The 23,771-nt window shown below is 29.8% G+C and overlaps 1 protein-coding gene across 1 annotated transcript in view; it reads right to left on the bottom strand.

Annotated features, from left to right (window-relative positions):
• The window catches only part of LOC107450256 (cotranscriptional regulator ARB2A homolog), a 57,123-nt gene that overhangs the window by 18,826 nt on the left and 14,526 nt on the right, over positions 1–23,771 (bottom strand). Inside the window, exons 5-9 of the mRNA XM_043043504.3 lie at positions 20,525–20,590; positions 18,098–18,222; positions 17,343–17,481; positions 17,057–17,179; positions 15,969–16,085 (exon numbers count right to left, since the gene is read on the bottom strand). Of these exons, the coding sequence (XP_042899438.1) occupies positions 15,969–16,085; positions 17,057–17,179; positions 17,343–17,481; positions 18,098–18,222; positions 20,525–20,590 (570 nt within the window). The remainder of the gene's footprint in view (positions 1–15,968; positions 16,086–17,056; positions 17,180–17,342; positions 17,482–18,097; positions 18,223–20,524; positions 20,591–23,771) is intronic.

Genomic DNA, 23,771 nt, shown 5'->3' with positions numbered 1-23,771 from the left:
TAAATACTTCAGCAAATATGGTTGATTACCCATGGTTAGCTAACCATGGGTAATGATTATTATTAACCATTAAAGTTGGTTTTCGTTTTTTAAAGCAGATTTTGAAAATTTTCTCATTTTGTCGCACGGCTTCGAATTTCACCCCAAACGGCGTATTTCGGAAAAAGTTTGGCTAACTTTAATATTAAGTGTTTATTTCGAGGTGTTTTGTAGCACAACTGCCAAGAATTTTATATAAAAATACCAGTTTACGGGCACATTTTGCACAGTTTTCCGAAAAATGTTTCTCAAGGAGCAAAGCTGGTGCAAGTTGGAACAGCTAATAGCAAAAAGACGGCTGCAGTGAATTAAGTAGAAGAAATTATCATATCACTTCAATTAAAATATTAAAATTAAGAAGCTGTTTCATTTCAGGCACATTAATTAAAAGAAAATAACAATACAAAAAAATTAACACAAATCAGAAGTTCGGCAAAAACAGTAATTGAGTTAAAAGAAGAGCAAAACATTGAAAGATGGAAGAAGAAAAGGACAAAAGAATATCAGAGGCCAGTGTCATAAGTGATTTATAACTACTTCAGCCACCATTAATGGTTGGCTGATCTCGTATCGCTTGATTGGGTCTATATTTCCGACCACAGAAAGGTCAAGAGGTCGCATTGGGGGCTTGATGAGTTTCGGGTTCCAATTTACTGACCAAAAGCAGATAGCGCAACTTGGACTAATAGCTCGTGATCTGTTACAGACGGATGTAGATAAAGGAGAAAGCGAACTTGGAAAGACTTGCTTTACTATATTTTACCAATAGGACAGTTGGCTCCATAAATCTTTCCGAATTTCCGCCAACATTGTATTAAAAAAAATCGATAGAAGAAAAGAAATCCCAAAAAGTTGTTAGGTCACTTACTATAGGGATTCTTCAATACTTCGAAGATTATGCACTCTCTTCGAAATAACTTTTGAATCATAACTAATTTAATAAAACGACAAAATGCTAATTTTTACCATTTTGGTTAAACTAGTCGCTGATGTGACTGACATTTTGTTCAAAAGGGAGGATTAGCAAGGGCTTGTTTGTTTAAAGATGAGCTAAAGGCTCTTCTTAGGAGGCTCTGTCGTCGCATAAACTGATGCTTTTTCTTAGAAAATGGTATGGTAGAATAGGGTTGTGAATTCGCTACATTTAGCCTGTCTCTAGTCAGCAACAGCGCCCTTTATACTAATTCCGAAAATGGCGCAAAACATAAGAATGAAGAAAAGCCCCAGTTTTCAAGAATGTTTGCTTGCGATCTAATTTGTTTTTTAAAAATTACACTAAATGCTGCATTATTTGGGCTTAAAAAAGTCTTCACAAATCGAGAATTAATGCATTGATTTCGATAGTTTTAATCTAAGAGGAAAAATCTCGCCATATTAGGGATAACGGTTGACGATAAACGTTTTATTTTATTTTACAGCGGTCGTTGAACAACCGACCCAATTTCGGGCGTACGACCACTAATGTTCAACAACGTAGCCTTGTAACTTTGAACCCAATCCAGAAGACAAGGGAGCTCCTGGATCAAGCATTGGGAGAAATTTGCCTTCGCGGGGGAATTTTTGATGGAAGTAACCCACATTTGCGTTACATGGAGAGGAAGACCACGAGGAATCTAACCCATGATCCGTCTGCCACTGTGTATATTTTACGTCAGCACTGTGGCCGGTGCAAGTCGGATGCGGAATTCGTATCGACAAGTCATCGCTGGGATTCGAACCCGGTTTATCTCATTGGAAGGCGAACGCTCTTTCACCTGAGACATCGCGGCTCGGCGATAAACTGGCGATGGTGTATTCTCACACCCTTAAAAAGATAATGTCAAAAGTGCAATCAAGCGACTCAGGTTCGAATCACAGCGATGACTAGTCAATTTGAATGCTACTCCTGGCTTTCACTAACCACAGTGCGGTTGAAAAATATTTAAAGTGGCAGACGGATCACAGATTGGAATATCGTAGAGAACAGGCTAACCGTGGGGAGGTTTTCCTTTCCGTGTAAGGCAAATGCAGATAAGTCCCACCATAAAACCCCCTACGAAAGTTAGTTTGTTCCAAGGTTTGGTTCAGGAGTTTCCTTGTCTTCTGGATTTGGTTCAAAGTGACTAATAGACGTAGAATCAAATACAAATCGACTGCTCAACGACGGTTATAAAATGTTCATTGCTCAATTGTGTTTAATAGATGTTACTTTGAGGTTGAATAAATGCATTTTATTTTAATTTTTCGTTGTTTTCTGCTCACATTCGCTTTCATTCAGCGAGTTTTGATTTGAATATGCAATTTCAAGGCCTGTTTCCCGGATGAAGGGAGAAAAAGAAAAAAACATTTATAGACTTGTGATTTTTAATACTTTGTATGTACTGGCTTTTCTTCGGCTCTTCCTTTTACTATTTTTTTTTATTTTAAATACACTGTAAAATGTTTGAGAAAGGTAAAGATATTGCTTCCAATAATATATATATAGTACAATAAAAAAAAAAACGAAGAAAATTAAAAGAATTAATAAGTTCTTCATAATTTTTCTTCTATTATAAATTATAATATATATATATATATAAAACCTGATAAGTTAAAGTTGGCGAAAACGTCAATAAGCAAAGAAGGAAGAAAGCGAAGAAGGAAGAGATAATTCTGATGTGTCTTCAGTCATGTAACAAATTATAAGTCATTCAGAATATCAAGTTTTTCCGCTATAGTTTTTCCGAATCTTTTTCTCTACTTAAACTTCCATGCTAATATTCTTTTATTATTCCAATAATATTTTTTAATTAAACAGCAATAAAACCTTTTCAACAATATTACACTAAAGTACAGCTTTGATGTCTCGCCGGATACACAGAAAGCGTTTGCCTTGAGTTTCAGATCACACTTTTTAATATTTAACTATTTCTATGTCATAGATTCAGAGCAGGGTAATTCAGGCGCATTGGTTCAGAGGATATAGTGTTCACCTCGATACTAGCTTTATTAAAGGATTTGAACCAAAAGGGTTATTAAAGGATTTGAGCCTTGAAAACCCTAAGTCAACCTCGATTTAAGGTTTTTAAATAGAAGATTGCTTTCCAAGGTTTTGGATTAGGGTAATGTGCGCAGAATGGAGCAGATTATCACAGATCTCGTTTTAAGGTTAGAAGGTTTACACGTAGACCGCATTACAAACCTTTTTAGGTTTATATTAAAAAGTTTTTGCCGAGTGGCAATAAACCTTATTTTGCTATCTGGGATTATTTATAATTACTTAAACTATTTATTATTTTATAACCGTCGTTGAACAGTCGACCCAATTTTGGGTTAACGACTACTAATGATCAACTTCGCAGCCTTGTAATTTTGAACCCAATCTAGAAGACAAGGGAACTCCTGGATCAAGCATTGGGAAAAATTTGCCTTCATGGAGGACTTTTTGATGGAACGAACCAGCATTTGAGTTACATGGGGAGGAAAACCACAAAAACTCCCCCGGTTAGCCAGATAGCAAGGGGACTCTAACCCGTGATCCGTCTACCACTGAGGATATTTTACATCAGCACTGTAGTCGGTGCAAGCTGGACGAGGAATTCGTATCGACCAGTCATCACTGGGATTCAAATCTGCTTCACCTCATTTAAAGGCGAATGCTCTATTCCCTGGACCATCCTGGCTCGACTTAAACAATTAACATTCAACATACTGCAGTACTGGCAGTAGCACCATCTGTTGAGAAGTAAGAGAAGTATTTTTGCCATCAGTGAATATTTTATCAGCAAAATTTTTCTTTTCTGCAAATTTCTTCAACAAATAAGGAGTAAATTTCAGAATATATGAGTAAACAGGAGATAGTCGTAAAATAAAGGAGTCTTCGTTAAAGAACAGGAGACTTGCCAGACATAGAATATTAAAAATATTCATTATAAATCCATATTTATTAAATAATGATTTAGAAAAATAAAGGATTTGCTTGAAATAAACTCGAGTGATTAGCTGCAGATTGACACAGATATAAGTTTGTTATCTAGGATTTTTATTGAATTGAATCTAGGGCACCAAACAGAAAAAAAAGCAACATTCCTAAAAGACTACAGTCTGCAATTCCAGATTCTCATTGATCTACAAGAACAAGATACAGTGAAACCTGTATAAGGTTGCCACTTAAGGTCATTGATTTTGTGGTCAACTAAGAGAAGTGGTCAATTTACAAAATGGGGGATGAATCGCTCTTTTTGATTTCATAAATTATGTAAGTTTTATACACACGTGCATATAAAACTAACCTAATTAAGAAATACTGCTTTTAATACATATTTTTATGGTGAAATTATTGTAATTCTCATGTGATTCATACAATTCTTATATATTAGCATATTCTTATGTACTACATAACATAATTGAATTACATATTACATTACATAATTTCATTTCTTAGCAGGCCTTAAAAATTAATTTTGCAAACACTCTATACATAAGATATGCCATTAATTACTAGAATGAATTACAATCTGTTACATTTATTTAATAAAATAATTAGCATAAGAAACAATTAAATATGTAAATTTTGTTCTTTCTTATATATTTGATGGATATATAACTCACTATCCTTTGAAAATTGAAACAGAGGAAGGCTAAATCGTTAGTTTTTATCAATTTTTACTTAAATAAAATTATATTATCAGGGGTCTGTCCAGGCCGAATTTACAACCGTTTAGCGGTACCTTCAAAAATTCAATTTTAGGTAAAACGGTAGTTTCACAAATTCAACTTTAGGAAAAACAGTAGTTTCACAAAATACTTTTTCTTAAAATTTGATTTTTGTATCCTTTAAGAAACAATAAATCTATATTTTTACCATGTTTTGTGTTGATTTTTTAATTTAATTTTTCACAAATTATGTCTAAATTTTCACAAAATAGGTACCTTTCAGAAAAACCTAGACAGACCCCTGATTCTGTTATTTTTATAAATACGGCCAAACTCAGCCATGATTTAACGAGAACCTGGTTTTAACAAAGAAATCAGAAATACTTGGTTTGTTCAATGTTAATTTGGTTGGAATATAGCTCGTTTGTAGCGAGCAGATCACAGTTTTAGAGAGCAAGATTTTTATGAGTCATAAAATTTTCACTTAATTCCATCTCTCCAGTTAATTCCTTTTTTATTCAGATTGACGAATTCCTTTTTAGTGTCAAAAAGGCCTTTCGTGACACGATTTTTATTTCAAGAACAATAACACAATAAGTGATAATAAGATAACTCAAAGAAAATTAACTCACATCTCTTGAATTCCACATACATAAAAAATACATTAAGTATAATTTAACAAGTATGTATGAAATTTTTATGATTTTTCACAAACCCATTTTTAATAGGACTCGGCTGTAACGAGCAAATATTGAGGCATCCTAGCACTTGCTATAAGGGAGGTCAACTAAATTGTATTTCTTCATCACAGCATTTAATGAATATACTCAAAACCTCATATCACTGTTAAATAATAAGAGGTTTAGGTGAGCTATTAATATTATTTCACAATATCATTGAAATTTTAATCAGGGTTGGGTTTCCACTCAATTTCAGTAGAAACAAATTACTGACTTTTCCAGGTATATCAGGTAAATTTCAATGAAACGCGAGACTATATTTTACATATAATAAGCAATTTTTCATCAGAAAAGTTTGATTTTTTAAAATTTGTAATGCCAAATGTTATACTTTACAACTATTAAAAAAAATCATTGAATGAGGATAGAAAAGCAGTCAGTTTGACTAAATTTTAATAGATGTTAGAAGTATTCAACTCAAATCTCAATAACTGATTACTGTTACTGACAATTTCAAAACTGGTTTTTTTCAGATATGATTTATGAATTTTCCAGGTTCTTGTAAAAAAAATTTGTAAAAACTTTCCATGACTATTCTCTGACTTTTTGAAGTTAAAAATTAATTCCCTCAAAAATTCCTGGCTTTCCCTGTTCTCCCTGAACCCTGGGAGCTCTGTTTTAATAAAATGGCATAATAGCAAAAAAGATTTTCTGAACAAATTTTTTCATGGATAGCTCATGAAGGGTTTCAAATGGCATTTAATAACACTCCTAGGCAAATTAGGCTTATTTCAATGGTCAACATACAGGATCGAAAGGTCAAGTGCATAGAAAGATAAAAATGTAAAGTATCTGCGCACACTATCCAACAGTATCTGCACACTCATATTTTTGATAATAGAATAATTTTATCAAATATACAAAAACAGTTAACTATTAAACAATTTCATTCATTCTCGACAAAATATATACACACACACACACACACACACATATATATATATATATATATATATATATATATATATATATATATATATATATATATATATACATGCACATTAACATGAAAAACATTAAAGATTAATATTAATAGTTATACATAAAATTACATTAATATAAAGTAATTATCATAATAAGTAATACTAGTAATTTCGCTCCAAACAAAATGACATTAAAAGATTTCCTACTGTTACCGCAATCCTCTATTTTTGTTGTAAAGCGATAGTTGCGTCAAGTTGATTGTAATCAGCTGATTGTAAGCTCGACCACATATGATGGGATCGCTAGTCTTTGGGCTAAAGTGTCAGTTATATCTTTTCGCTTTGGGAGCAGTATGCATACAACTAAACACCGACTTTCTTCTACACTGCATAAATCATGATTACATTATCTGCTTTATATTTTCTTTTTCCCTCTAATGCCAACTTTTTTTATGAGCATGCGGATACTTTTTTTTTATCTTATAATAAATATTAAGAAAGTACAGTACAGAATCCGTTATCCGGAAATCAAAAAACTGGAAAACCAAAAAACCGGAACGAACTTCGATACATTTTCTCGCCATTTTTTAAAAAAAAAAACAATTTTTTTCCTCATAAGATTTTAGGATTTTTCTTTCTTTTTTGAAAGATGTTCACCTTACCATCATTTTGGAAATAATCATTAGTGTATTACTTCATCGTTTTTTCTTCTTTTTAAGATTATTTCTAAAAAAAATGTTTTTTTAGTTGGGTTTAACAATATAAAAACGGCTTTTTGTAGCGATTTAGAAAACCGGAAAAATCAGTTATCCGGAATAGCGATGGTCCCGATCATTCCGGATAATCGGCTCCCTACTGTATCTGCAAAAATGGAGACTCATCACTAATGTATCCGCGCACACGTGCATTATCTAACTATGGTCAGGTGATACAAATTTTATTACCTTTTGTAGGATAAATTTGGTTCTTGATAACTTAGATAGGTGATTAGCTTTCAAGAGTGATCAACTCAATAGAATTTATTGTACAGGAAATAAAAAGAAAATGGATAAAAAGATGACAAAAACAAAGTAAATAAAAGAGAATAAAATAAAAAAAAGAGTAAAAAAGCGAAAAATAAATAACAATGAAAGGAATAAAATAAAAAGTAAAATAAAAAGCATAACATAATTTGGTATAAGTTAGAAAAATACCATTGAAGAAGATAACTTGAACAACCTGTTGAATTTTTGCTTTAAAAATATAATGCATTGTTTTCAAATATCATTTTTAATTTTCTCTACTTTTTGTTTTAGGATAAACTTACATCTTTTTAATTAGACTAAAGAATAATTAAATTGTTATTAATTAATATTAATGGTTTAAATTTTAGCAGATTAAAAAGCTCAACTATTTAATCATCAGAATGCTTCTAAAAAACTTGTCTATGAATATTTTCTATGATGACGGATAGTGTTTATATTGATATATATATATATATATATAGATATCTTTAAAAAAAACAAATGAATGAGAAGAGAACAATAATAAGAGAGTAAAAAAATTTTTTTTATTATTTTTTTTTTATTCATTTCGAGTTATATATATATTTTTTTAATAAAACAGTGTTAGTTACTAGTAAGAGTAATACTCACTTACTAGAAATAGTCCCAATTACTTCAAATTAAAATAAGCTTGCAACAAAAAAATCATGTATTTAGTTTAAATGAAATAATAATTTATGCATGATTTTCATTTTCTTTACTGAAAATTAAGAAACTCTTATGAACTCAAACTTATTTTATTTTATTATTTTTTAGTTAAATCAACTTTTTAAGAACTTTTCAATTTGTTTTAGAAGCAATTTCATAAGCATGTCTTTAATTTCACAAATTGACTTACTTATAAATCATAATCTGTCAAAAAAAATTTTTTTTTTTTTAACAATAAAGATACATTAAATTAAGAAAGACAATAAAGATACATTAAATTTTAAAAAAAACATCTTAAAAGTAACATAAACAAACATTTAACAGAAATTTAGTAAATAAAAAGTTTTGAAAATCTGTAAGAAAGTCAATTGGAGATGAGGGAGAACAGTTTGAGTACCTGAAAGTAGATTCTGAGAAAAAAAAAAATTTGCGCAAAGCACTGATTTTTCCCTCCATCTTAACCGTGTAATAACTCTCAGGGAGAGTCGATATTCTATGTTACTGACTTGTAAAAATTTAGTGCTCCTCCAAAATGCAACAGATGGCGATCTAATTAAGACTTTTGTGAAAAATGGAAGCAAACCATTCATAATCTTTGATTCTTATTATTTTTATGTACATAACGCAAATATAAATATAAAAATTACAGTTTTTATATTTATATAAGAACTTTATAACAGTAATTAGATTTGCATGCCTGGAAAGAATATTTTAACTGTATCTTAAAATATGAAATAGAAATTATTATTAAAACATCTGGAATCTAGCAAAACTAGACATAAAATAATAACTTCCAAATGTATAATTTACTCACGAAAAAAAAAAATTATAACTAATTAATTGCTACAGAACAGTAACTTTTAATCTGATTATTAAAACCTTGAATAAACCTCAAATAATAAATTATGCAAACATGATATAAACTAACATAATTAGGAAAGAGATTTATTTTTTGTTTTTGGTTAAGAAAAATTTAAGTTGTATGTTTTTAGTTTTTTAACGAAAAAGGTATTAAAAGTAGGTTGGAAACGTGTGAATCAATTATCAACATAGGCTTATGCTAATAAACATAATATATTTTAATAATACAGAAGTCGAAATAGGAAGAAACTGCCATTTTTATATTATTAATACTCCTTATTATCCTTTTTTAACTGCAAAAATGAAATAAATTTATGTAAAAAAATAAAAACATAATAAATTTCTTTTTTTCATTATTACAATATCTTTGGTGTAATAAAAAATCTCATAACTGCAGAATTAAATTTTATGTGAAACATAAAATTTATTACACAAATTTCTTTTTCAATTATTGCTTTTTAGCTTTAGCTTTTCCTTATTTAAAAATGACATATTAAATAGCTGGGAAATGAATAATATTAAAGATAGATTGCAATTATAAACTGTTTAAACTTCTTTTTCAGGGTTCCCACTCTACGATGAGATTGAAATTCAAGGACTTTCCAGGACTTCTCAAGGACCTCAACAAAATTTTCAAGGACCTTAATCTAAGACCAATTTTAAAAATTATTCTCTTCTATTTTACTAGAAGCAACAATGCCTGTTGTGGCAATAATTAATTTCAAACATAATACCTAAATGCTTTGCCTATATAGAGAGAAGAGAGTATATGTATTATGGACTAAAATTTATATTTTTTTAAAAACAACCCTACTGGTTTTACATATTAATTCACAAAATCATTTTCAGCACAATCTATAACTAATGGTAATGAGATGTTAATGGTGAAATCCTTTAATCCTGTGTATTTCCATGTGAAGGCTGCATGAAAGACAGAGCTAAATCTTAGGTATTCCATATTCCATAACCCCCTCCTCTCCTCTATTAAACATCGTTTCTGAAATTATTCATCCATAATTTACACAACCTTCTCTAAATGTTATGCAGCAACAATTCTCTCTGAAAATAAAAATTAGAAGGAACATATCCCATTTTCACCATGTTTAAAAGCATTATTCATTATGTGTAATACACAACTGCCAATGAATATGACCTGGTGGGAATATTTCTCTTTTAATTCACACTGAAGCTTCTTATAGAATTTCCAATTGACATAGGGTCCATCCATGGATAATTGAAGTATTTTAGAGAGCTTTTAACCATCATCCATGCATTTGTCAGGGATGAGAGTAGTCAGAAAGTAAAAAAGAGGAAATCCAAGAATATGTATATACAGTGGAACCCGCTTAAAAAGTTCCCTTTTAAGAAGTTTTCCCGCGTAAGAAGTTATTTTTTAAAAAAACCAATTACCATAATGTTAAATTTACTTTTATAAGAAGTTTTTTTCCCGTTTAAGAAGTTTCCACTCCTAATTTCAATTTTTTAATATTTTATTTAAAATGTCTTATTTAGTTTTAACTTGCCCTTACAAACACATGTATGGGTACTGACCACTGACCTTCATCACTCCTTTGTTACAAAAAAAGGTGACTTATCAGGAACAGGTGTGAGCAAAGGAATGTGAACCTTTAGATGAACTATGAAACTGATAAGAATGTAGGGAATAGCTTTGTCATTGTGTCCACCTTAAATGAATAGCCTGGTGACTCACGAACTTCACTGCTGTCCACACCCATTCAATAACTGAAGAGAAAGATACATCTAAACATTTAGCAGCATTTCGTTGAAAATTTTCTTAGTGTAGGCGCTTATGTTATCTTAAAAATCATCGTAAAAAGTTTGATTTTTGTGGAAAATGTCCTGTAAAGGCATTAAGCGTAAAGCTCTATCTATTGATGACAAAGTAAAAATTTTAAAAGCTGTTGACAGCTATCCTCAATTAACACGAGTTCAAATAGCAAAAAATTTAGATCTTCCTGTTACTACGTTAAATGGCATTATTGCTAAGAAAGACATCATCTTAAACTCTTCTTGTTCCGGTGCATCCCAGAAAGTAAAAAAAGTGAAGAAAGGAAAATACGAAAATATTGAAGAGAAACTGATGATATGGTTTAAACAAGCAAGATCCGCCAACATACCTGTCAACGGAACTCTTCTTAGAGGAAAAGCATTAGAGATTGCGGAGAAATTGAATGTTGATTTTACGCCTTCCAATGGATGGATTGATCGGATGAAAAAAAGAGCTGGTCTAGTTTATAAAACAATTAAAGGAGATTGTAACAGCGTTGATTTACAAGAAGCTGAAGAATGGAAAGCTAAATTACCTGAAATTATTTCAGGGTATCAACCAAAGAACATTTTTAACATGGATGAATGTGGACTGTTTTTCAATCTTTTACCAGATAAAACTTTTGTCTTTAAAGGTGAACCCTGTCATGGCGGAAAAAACAGTAAAGAACGTTTGACAATTTTAGTTGGGGCCAGTATGAATGGTATAGAAAAATTACCGATTTTAGTTATCGGTAAATCGAAAAAACCAAGATGCTTTCGAAATGTTAAGTCACTGCCTTGTGATTATGACAGTAATCAAAAATCCTGGATGACAATTAAAATTTTTGAAACGTATTTGAAAAAATTAGACAGTAAGATGCGAAAAGAAAAACGAAACATCATAATCTTCGTAGACAACTGCGCTGCTCATTCCAAGGAGAATAAGTACACTAACATCAAGTTGCAGTTCTTACCACCAAATTCTACTTCTGTTCTACAACCAATGGATCAGGGAGTTATTAAGGTATTTAAGCAGCATTATAAAATGCGACTTGTGAAACGGATGCTGGAAGGATTTGAAAATACTGGAGAGCTAAAAAAAGTCAATATGTTAGAAGCGATTGAGTTAATTGTATCAGCAATGGGAATTAATAACACCATCTGCCATTGCTAACTGTTTTCGGAAAGCTGGATTCTCTGACGGAGATACAACTGAAGAATATCTCTTAGAAGCTGAATATGAAATATCAGATGAAGACGAAGAAACAAACGTAAATTTTGTTAATGATTGGAAGTCATTCAAAAATAAACTTAATTTCACAGCATCGTTTGAAGAATATGTATCCGTTGACGACGAAATTTTACCTTGTGATATGCTGACATTAGAGGATATTTGTGATGTTACAAATGATACAGAAGAATTCAATGAAACTGAAGAAGATATTGCTAAACCACCTAGCTTTTCTGATGCCAGGAAAGGGCTGGATACTTTTAGGAAATTTATTTACACTGTTGAAAATGTACCCCCGGAAATGTTTAAATTTTTACAGCAGTTGGACAATTTTCACTTAAAGGTAGGTGAGAAAAGACAAAAACAAACCACTTTACACGATTTTTTCTCACAGAAATCTAGTCAATTATTGTAACAACGTATATTACATTGTATGAAACAAAAAATAAAGTAGGTTACTTTGTTTTTATTTATTAGCAACTTTTTTTCTAAATGAATATTAAAATTCAATATTTATTTCATTAGGCTGAGAATTTAATATAAGTTACACAATTTCAAATTTTTTAGTTTTTTATTAATGTGTTTTTAAGTTTCACCGTTTAATAAGTTTTCCCGTTTAATAAGTCGTTTCTTTCCACTCCCTTGAAAAACTTCTTAAACGGGTTCTACTGTATATATATATATATATATATATATATATATATATATATATATATATATATATATATATATATATATATATATATATATATATATATATATATATATATATATATATATATATATATAATCGCACTTTTTTTGTCTAATTTTTGTTTAAACTTGTAATCTATGTGATTATAAATCCCGATATGAGGCTTTTAAATCACGTGCATATAAAACTCTACGACGAATTTAAAAAATGCGAAAATACAAATCATGATGCGTAATTTTTAGATCAAGATGCATAATTTTAAAATTGCGTGATATTACAACCGCGAAAACGAATCACGATATTGGATTTTAAGCTCGGGTAGCTACATAGGATTTTAAAAGCTCGTAAATACAAATCGCGAAATTGGTTTTTTAAATCTCGTAAATAAGAATCGCAATGTTCAATATTTAAATGGCCTGAATAAGAGTCGCAGCGTTCAACTTTTAAATCAGGTAAATACGAAAATTGATGTTTGATAATAAAATCGCGTGAATAAAAATGGAGATATTTGCAGAGTCGGGACTTGGGATTTCTAAAAAGATTGTTTGAATTGTTTTTTGTTTACACAATAAATAAAAATTTACAAGATTAATTGAATGAGCAAATAAATATTTTCACCACAAATCCACCTCTATTTTTTTCGCTTTTTTTGTTTGCTTTCTCTCCAGAATACAAGAAGCAGCGACGTCTAAATTACGAAAATACGAGCTATCCGGCCGACGGATAAAAAATACGGAAAATCTTATTTTCTATGCGTGAAATCGGAGAAAATAGCTAATATAAGTAAACATACGGAAGGATTAGCAGCTAGGACGTAGTTTGAATTTTCTGTTTTTCTTTGAAAATCGTAAATAAATATAATAATTTGACTTTAACGACTGAATTTTTTTTAAAAAAACGGGATATTTATAAATAAATAAATAAAAAAAAAAAAACTTTTGGAGAATCTGAGTTTTTGATAAAAAGGCTGAAATTCGAGAGAAAAAAAATCTCATCCCTGTATAAAGGTCAACCAGTTTTATCCCAAGGAAATGATTTTTAGAGAAACTTCAGAGGGAGGAATGAGGACTTCAATAATTTCGCTCCGCGGAAAATTAAATTCCTCATAAAATATTTTAACTTGTGCAAAAAAAAATTTCGGCGGAAATTAGCGGGAAAAATGGAAAAATCTGAGAAAAAGCGGAAATCCGCCAATCCGCGGAAGAATCTCATCCCTGATTTGTAAAAAGAGGACAAAATATTTTCTGCAGTTCCATGATCCATAAATTGGGAGGTAAGATACTTAGTGCAAACTTTATTATCAATTCCTTACCATAATGTCCATCAGCTTAGATTGTAGAGACTGATTTAACGTCTCATCAAAGAGTACAGTGTAGCAATCAACATTCTTCAGCTCATTTATAAGAATCCCTTTGAAGTATAGTGCCGATCCAAAGGAGCCCAAATAGGCTCACCTTGTGGCACTACAAAAAAATTGTCTCGCTATACAGCTACCAGCAAACATTTTGGAGAACAATTTACTAATCCCTTCACAGGAGTTACATGAATAATTACTAGTGATGCACTTCAGATTCCAGAGAATTTCAGCATCAAGCACATTCCTTTTGACTAGATAAGAAGACAATGTGACCTCGGGCACTAAAGTTTCTGTTTCACATGGGGCACACGATGTTGAAGGAGTATTTACACCAGATGAATTAGATGTTGATGTCTTTGGAAAAAGAGAACTCAGGGCATGAGACTGCTTTTTTGTTTTACCTTTCTTTCATGTGTGATTTCAGAGCAGATTCTTCCATTTTTGGATATCGATCTCCTTCATGCATAATCGGCACTTGGCTCTGAACTTCTTTTCGGGCATCGATAAAATCCATTCTTTATAAGCTTGATTATCCATCCATTGGGGATTAAAATAGCACTTCCCAGGCATAACTAGTCTAAACTACATAACACAAATACGAAGCCGTGCCTTTGCGAATACGCTTTACAATAAAGTTTTGAAATGACGCAAACGTAAGGACAAGTGCGGATGGTAAAACGGCAAATTTATTGAAAACTACAAGGTACATATTGTTACAAAATTCGAGAGTATTCCAGGTTCGATAATATAAAAGATCTAAGCATATGTGACAGAAGATGAAGTGGAGTCTCGCCCCGAACGCATTGATTGTCTGCTGTGGTCCGCGCGCTTGGCAGACACCAAGACGCTAGGCCCGGTTAGAAACGGTGGCGTTAAAAACCACGTGAGAGAGCTCGGGAACAAAACAGAAAGAACGAGAAAGATCCGCGGGTGTTTTATAAAAAGGGCCGCTGGCAGTATTGGACAAATTCAAGGACCTATCAAGTTTTTCAAGGACCTAAGACATATTTCAAGCACTTTCAAGGACCTAAATTAAGCAAAAAAATATTCAAGGACTTTCAAGGACTCTCAAGGACCGTGGGAACCCTGTTTTTTAAATACTTGATATTTAAAAAAAAAAATGTTGCACTTTGAATGAGACTTTTTTTCCAATGTGTCGAAGAAAATTGCCTCCCTGAAATCAACTAAAAGACTTGGATTTTATTAAAAAATTGAGTAAAATAGTAAAAGAGCATGAAATGGCTATTTTATGCAACATTAAAATGACATAACATGCTCTAGAAAATAAAATAAAAAACAGTATTATTAAGTCTGACATAAATTAGAAATAGGAAAATAATATTAATAAAGTATCTGGGGAATGTAGAATGCTTGAAAAAGATAGCTGCCAACGTGGATGGAAAAATATTCAGTTTTATGAAATAATACAAATTTCATGATAATTGTTGCATAATGTACTAAACATTTAACACATAGGGAATTTTAGGGATTTTTATAGTCATCAAAATTGAAAAATTGCAATATTTTCCAGTTATGATAGATAGAGATTAAACAGACTTGAAGTGTTATGAATTATGTTTACTCATAATATTGAATATTAATAGACATTTATTTCATCAAAGATAGCTAAAAGAATTTTTTATTTAATTTGAAAAGAGAGTTATGAACAAAAATAAACTGAACATTTTAGAACAAAAAAAGTTTTGAACTGATTTCTATAAATGAGGTTTGCTTCATTATATACTAGTAATACTTATTTAATTGTTCAAGCAAGCAATAATCTGTACAAAAATTCTGTTTCAATAGGGATTTACTCAATTTTTAGGAAATTTACTCAATTTCAGGGAATTTTCTAAAATGTACAATAACGAGGAGAATTTCTATTAAACCAGTAAATCAGGAGAAACTGACAAAATCCAGTAGTCTACTGGAAAATCCAGTAGAGTTGGCAGCTATGTAAATCCTTTGAACAAATAAAAAATATTGTAAGAAAATTAAAAAAATATAAAAAAAATCTTAAAGTAAATTTTAAAGGTTAAAATGCATACCTTTCGAAACCACTCAATTAAAGGCTCTGAGAGACCCTGTAGAATTAAATTGTGGGGGGAATCTGTAAATGCAATGGCGATAACTTTCTCTTGGAATGAATCTGGGAATGTCCGACACTAAAATAAAAATTAAGGTTATGTTACATTATTACTATTAAGTATTTCCTCAGAAAAATTACAGTAAAAAATTTCTTTTGTTTACAAATTGATATTCAGAAATGAATGCATGTCCATGTTATACAAAACACTTATGGGTATAGTGCGGCTTTGAGAAGACTAAAAGTCAGGCCAAGTCTGAGGACACTAAAAGTATAGCACTAGACTAAAGTTTACTGCTATAGTAACAAGCGATAGCACATTTCTAATGGGAGTGCAATGGAGGAATGAAGGATGTCGATTGGTTTACTTTCACCAATCCATGCCAAAATTAAGACAAAACTATTCACCACACCTCTAATCGAAGCGACTTTTCCTTGTAAGCATAGTAGCCGCCAGGATGCAAGACTGATGCTTCGAGTAGTTCTCCTGAAAGCCGCACTAGATTATTACAGACACCACATCTTAATAAAAATAAATAAATAATATACATGTTATCGTGAATGACTGAAATCAAGAGAATGTCCACCTTCACCGGTGAATGTCAACAATCGTAGTAGCTTTGGTGAATGTTCAAAATATTTGTTATATCTGATATTTTAATATCTGCTGAGGATAGATTAGAAGAAACATCAGTGTTCGGAATAGAAGTTAAATGCATACTGGGCGGAGGCACTTGACTTTAAAAAAAACATTGATGTAGGGCACACCAAGCAAATGTATACTGAGCAGTGGCACTTAACTAGACCTAATACATACTTTGGACTTTTACCAAAGCGACTATGTGATTGTCAACATTTACCAGTAGAAATCAACAACCACCAATTTCGACCATTCACAGTAACATATATATTATAGATAACATGATTTTTATAAGGTTAATTTAGTATGTTAATACATACATTAATTATTAACACACAGATTAATTATTAATTAGTAAAAATTTAAGTAAATCTTAAAAAAATAAATAAATGAAAAAAAATATGCATTACCATATTTACAGTAACTATGCCTCCATAACTATGAGCAACAATGGCAATATATTTTGCAGCTGCTTTAGCCATGATGACATTTTTCCATACATAATTTGCATGACTTTCTGGTGACTCACAACCCTGAAAAAACATTTATCATTTAAAATTGAATGATTTAAGATATCAAATAGTGAAACAATAAAAATATAACAAAATATGAACAGGAAATATACACAAATTAAAAAAGCACAAAAATTCGATGCTTTAACGTCATGAATATCAAATTATAATTATAACTACTAACCCTAATTTTATGATTTACTCCTTTTATTTCTTGTTTGTTGTCATTTGTATTAAGAACAATAACCCCATAGCCGAGTCCTTTCGCTCTTTTAATGTATGGCATTTGTGTACCACTATTTAAGCAATCATTTATGATTAACCTGTAAACAGTAAAAAATTAAACAATATTAAAATTTTTTTTTTAAATAAAAAGTGAGAACAATAATCAATTAAATTATCCAAGAGAGCAGTTATTTGGCTATTTCACTTGAGTTACTGTATTCTAACATCTTGTATTCTGGGAAATAAACAAGAAGTCTTAACATCAAATACACCAATTTTCCAAGTTACTAAAATAATAGAGGATTTAAAGAAATGGATTTTTAGAACTTTTATGGATATTTTATGAAAAATTTAAAGCAATAAAATTTTGAGGTCATTAATGTTAGATAGATCATTTAATACTCTATGTATGAATGCTTTTAGAATTTTTCAATACTTACTTTTATTTTTATTCAAATAAGTACATAAACATGATGTAAAATTCTTTTGATGTAATATATACAGAGAGAGTGAGAGAATTAGAACTAAAACTATTAGATTACACTTCAGAAAATGTTTAAAGCAGGATTTTAAATACTTTTTTTGAAAAAAATATATTTAATATATTGCAAACTTAATTATTAGTATAATTATTTTGTAAGATTAATATAATCATTAATAATTATTTTGGTCACATGAACATGAATGAATAAATTAAAATGAATCTTTTGTTACCGTCTAGCCCATTGTCCAGCTCGGACAACTCCACTCCCATGAATTAATATGACAAGTCTTTCATTAGTAAATGCATCATCACTATGAAAAATGAAAGTTCTGGGTTCCTTTTTTGTTGCATCCAACTAATCAAAAAAAAAAAAAAAAAAAGAAAAGAAATTATTTTGTAAACAATCAGGAATGATACTTGCTAGTACAATATCTCTGTAAAACAGATCAATTTCATTACTGTTCATCCACGCCTTGAAAAAACTTACAACCAAAATCAGTACATGGCCTGCTGCTTGTGGAAATAAAGTTTGTTTGAAGATTATTTGATTTTATAAGGCAGCTGATTTTTTAAAGCAGAATATCTACACTAAATCTAAAAAGGGTCTAAGTTATAAACTTTATAAATACACTAAAATATAAATTGATTGGACAGTTTTATCTTTACTGAAGCTACATTTCACATTTTAACTAAACATGAACTGCTTATTTTAATTTACAGAAGGGTTATACTTGTTTGAAAGCTCGTGAAAGTTTTTAGAACTTTCGATATTCCCTTTTCCCTGAAAAGTTCATTTTAAAATATTTAGTGCTTTTTTGACATTGTTTTAAGATAGATTGACCTTAACAAATGATGACTTAAACAATGATGATCATAGATGTTGAATGTCACTTATAACTTTTAATTCATTAACTTTGTTTTCGTTGCTCGTAGGGCAGAATGAAATGTTTTATTTATACACTGGAGAAAATGGAAAATTCTAATTATTCAGACAAAAAAAATTAATTAAAAAATAAAAAGTTTCATATGCGGAATTGTCAGGACTTCGGCAAGTCTGGAAAATATATTTTTCCACATAATAGGTCTTAAAGGTAAACAAACATCCTTATTCAATAAAAATAACAAATAGACAATAATTAATGTCAATTTCAATCAACAACGCATAAATTCACGTGATTTACGTGGTACCACCATTTTCGCAGCTTTTGTTAAGATTTCCACATGGTTTTCAAAATCTTGATATTTTAATATACTATTATACCATACCACGAATTCGAATCACACATTTCAGCGAGTGATAATTTCTTGAACAGCAATGATTAATCAGTGAATCCGCGTAGTTTTTTTCGGGGGTTATTAAAATCTTAATGTTTTATTATACATTACTTCGCTCGGCAAACTTCGAATCGCATATTTCGCACTTAATCATTCACGATTCACCTGCAATCCCACGTGGATATATAATTGCATTTTTATTAAATATAGCGATGCTTAAACAGTGAATCTGTGTAGTTTTGTTGATCACTTTTTCGGTCATAATTAAAACATATTTTCACTCGGTTTTTAAAATCTTGCACCCTGAAATTTAGTGTGTGATTCTTGGCGATAATAATCGTTTTATGCAAGATGAAAGAAAAAAATACGTGATTTTTTTTTCATGCTTTCATGAAATGCTGAATTTTGTTTCCGCGATATCCAATTATTTTTTTATATAATAGCGGAAATCGAATTAAAAATCAAACAAAAATTGCAAATTGGATAAAAATCATAAAGAAACGGAAATTAGCAGAGGATTAGCATGCTTTAGCATGTGCAAAACAGGTAGCAAGTGCAAAAAAAAAATAATAATGATGTTTTATTTATTTATTTTTTTGACAAAGGAAAGGAGTTTCATTTATTTTGATAGCAAAAAAAGTGTTCGGAAAAGAGACCCTTTTGACATATGGACACACGGATATAGAACTTTGTACTGTATTTTAAACATATGCTCCACAAAATTTAAATTAAAAAAAAAATCATGTAAAGGAAAAGAGTTTTGTTTATTTTGATTGTAAAATAGTGTCCAGAAAAGAGACCCTTCCAATACATGATAGTACTTGTACTGTATTTTAAATATATGTCCAAGAAAATTGATTTTTAAAAAATAACAATATTGATCTTATAGAGAATAATTTCAACATGTTATTATATTGCAATAATAAACTTAAAAGCAAATTTTTGCAAAATTTTTTTTCTATATTTTTACCTTAAAAAAAAACTATGATAAGTTCATATTACAAAAATGCTTTTGTTCTGAAAATTATACTTGTTAATGGCTGTTATTAAAGGAAACAATGCTTTTTAATTACTTGTTAATAAAATTGATTTTATTTTGTATTTTTGTTAATTTCCCTCAAATTTTATTAAGGATATTCTCCACTGAAGATTCTTCAGAGTTCCTTGAGTTGTTAAATAGAAAGACAATGGTATTAAGAAAAATTAATTTTTTTTTTGAGAAAAATTCCACATGTGATATTAACAAAATTTAATTGAGTAGTTTATTTTATCATAAAATTGTTTTATTGGCTACCCTTTATATTCGAAAGAAAAAAAAAACTAGCATAAATCTTAATTTAAATAAAAAAAATCTTTTTAAGATACTATTAATGACAACTTACAGGCAGGTACATTCTTTTAAGTTGACCCTCTTCTTCTAGTAGATTATAGACATAATTTGTGACAAGCTATAAATAAAAGAATAATCACTACACAGAAAGATTTTATAACCAATATAATAAACACTAAATGGAAACACTTTAAACAGATAATAATAGAAAACAAAATCTGTTAATTTAAAAACTTTGTAAAAAAATTTAAAAAAAAAGTTTTCGTTTCATTATTTTTGTTTTGTTTCATTGGATAGAGAGAAGATACATAAATAAAAGACTTTGCTAAATAAAAATAATTTTTCCCCAATGTGAAATTGCTACTTTTCTTCTCTAAGAATAGGAGAATTCAGCTACAGAGTACCAGTAGAGCACACATTGAATTCCTGCCTTTCTCATGTTGTAAACATTTGTTTGATTGCAAATTTATTGAACAACAAAGCTTATAGTTTTTACAAGCTATCATAATTAGTTTATTAATAAAAAAATTTCTTTTATATTAATAAAAATAATTTTGTAAAAAAAATAACAGTTATAACACTATATATTAAAATCTTAACAATCAGAAATATTTGATTTAACCTTTTTGCTACCTCGGTCCACATATGCGGACCTTCGCCTCTTAGCTTCAAAAAATACACTAAAAGAAAACTTGTAGTTTTACCTCCACTTGAACATTCGTGGACGCTTTCTGGGGATTGTAACACATACAGAACATGCAATTTATTTGGGTGTAATTCCACATAAATAGAATTGATTTTCAAGAAATGAAGCTAAATCCACATGCTCAAAAACATAAGAAATTTTAAATATTCTATAATTTATTTATTCTGAAAATAACTTTATTTTTTCCTTTGACTTAGTATTTCTGTGATTAGTTTGAATCTTTTAAATTTATATTTACTTAATATTTCAAAATGATACTATCAAGAACATGCAGGACCACATATGTGTACCTTGATATGTAAAGCAAAATTTATGACAGCATAGTAGTCAAGTGAAATCTAATAGTATTATGAGTATTTAATTTTCTATCTATTTAGTAATATTTTTATGTGTATTCAGATTCACACCGCATAATATCAAAAATAAGCAATTTGAAATCTCATTCCTTCTTGAAGTGCTTACACACTTTTTCAACGTCCCCGAGAAAACAAGTTTGAAAAGTCGATTGAAATTTCTTAATATTTTTCTTTGAGATAAAGTTAAATGTGATAATGTTTAAAATGCAAAGTAATTTAGTCTACTTTGAACTTCGGGGCATATTTAATTTTGTTTACAAAAATTCAAATTAACCATTTGAAATAAACAAAAATTATTTATTTATTTCATAATTATTATTTATTTCTAATTTAAAACGGAAAAAATAAATTGCACACTTTAAGGGACATGTTTTAAATTTTTTTTGTGAGACTACGAACAATAGTTAGTTATGATATGTTAGCTGTGATACTGAACTATATAATTATATGTCGGAAGTTTACGATCACTGGGTCGGTACCTTTCCTAGGCTTCCTTCATTATTTCATAAAATGAGGCAAAAGACTCGGACAAGCAATTTTTAAAATTACTTTATTAAAAATAAATGAATTAACAAAATATAACAAATAAGAATAAAAGTAGACTTTTACTATACTTCACTTCACCTTAAGTTGGCACTGGAGAGAAGGACAGGTAGGTCGGATTACAGCTGTTGTCATGGAAACTGGGCTACTCTTTGAGTCGGTTGGGGGATGAGGTAGCAAACAAAGGAGAGAAAGTGGCCAGTATTGGCGAAAAGAAAACAAAGCACCAATTTTTTTTTTAAAAACCAAGAATCTTACTAAAATTTTGAACAGAATACAGAAAAGAACATGATTCTTTTAGAACATTTCTAATAATTATTATTTTAAGATACTAGTTGTAAGCTAATTTCTTATTATGGTTTTTAAAAAGCAGATTTTCTTATTATGATTTTTTTAACTAAACGAAACTAATTTTAAAAAAAAAATTTTTTTTTTTAAAGATTCTTTTTTGCTTAAATTTAAGTAAAAAAAGAAATGCATAGATGCACGCATAAATACTTTGTTTTAAATATTATTTTTATATGCAACTTATTTTTTGTAGATTAACGTACATTAATTTATCCCACATTGGTGTTTCGTGGGGGAAGGAAAAGTCAACATAGGCAATGTTCTTTTCAATTATGTCCTTGTCACCATTTATTTCCTTTAAAACTTTATCTAAAGTCGGTACTTCATTTCCATAAAAAAAAGCATGGATTTTTCTGCGAATGCAGCACAACGTAAAATCGTCGAATTTCACAAGTCTTGTGCGTTTACCTACAGCTTCAGGTCTTTTTTTTTCAGGTGTACTTAAAGGATTGGATGTCTTTTTTTCATTCTTCAAACGATAAACAGTTCTTTTTGAACAACCAGTAAGTGTAGCAACTTTGTCGTATATTTGAGTGATACTTTCATGTGGATTTTCCTTTCTTAGTTGTGAATAAACATTTAAAATGTTTCTGCGAGCACCACTTTTTATAATTTTTCCACACATGATGACGTAAACATCTTTGTCGGTGATAGTCCTGTCTCTGACATTCTTAAAATAAAAAAATAAGTAAGGAATTTAATGACTATTAAAATTAATAATTAAAAAAGGAAAGCAAGCTAAAGATTAGTAACTTACAAAAGAAAAAAGCTATCGATTAATAAGTAACAAAATAATACAAACGAACAAAAAAACAAGGCTAGCATTTAGTAACTAGCAAAAAAAAAATATATATCTATCAAAGAATCACAACAAAAAATTAACAGTTAATGCAAAAAGTTTATAACAATAAAAAACATGCTAGCAATAAATAACTAGTAAAAAACAACAAATTAACAGTTAATAACTAATAAAAAAGAAAACAAACGAACAATTAAGCGATGCGTTTGAGAGAAAACGAAATAAGAACTGCACAAGAGATAGGACACTTAAGCAAAGGCAAGGAGAATGGAAAAAGCTGGCTGACCAGTGTAAAAAAATAGCCAACGCGCCAATTTCTTGGCCTTGAAAACTAATTCAGAGCCGAACTAAAACACATCCTTCTTCTTTGTACATTCTCTTTACTGAGGAGGTATTTATAAGTTAAATACATTTAAACATGAAAAACTTCTAATACATGTTTCAAGATAAACTTTTCTTATTATACAACATTTATTTATATTTGTATGTGCATTTAAACTGCAATTAATTCCAAAATAGCGAGGAACTACTTTTCAAAGGTGGAGTA

The sequence above is a fragment of the Parasteatoda tepidariorum genome, chromosome 7 (genome assembly GCF_982258835.1).
Source record: "Parasteatoda tepidariorum strain Cologne lab strain chromosome 7, Ptep-v5.0, whole genome shotgun sequence".
Classification (NCBI taxonomy): Eukaryota; Metazoa; Arthropoda; class Arachnida; order Araneae; family Theridiidae; genus Parasteatoda; species Parasteatoda tepidariorum.
Note: the sequence above shows the minus strand (reverse complement) of the source record. Positions and strands in the feature narration are given on the sequence as shown.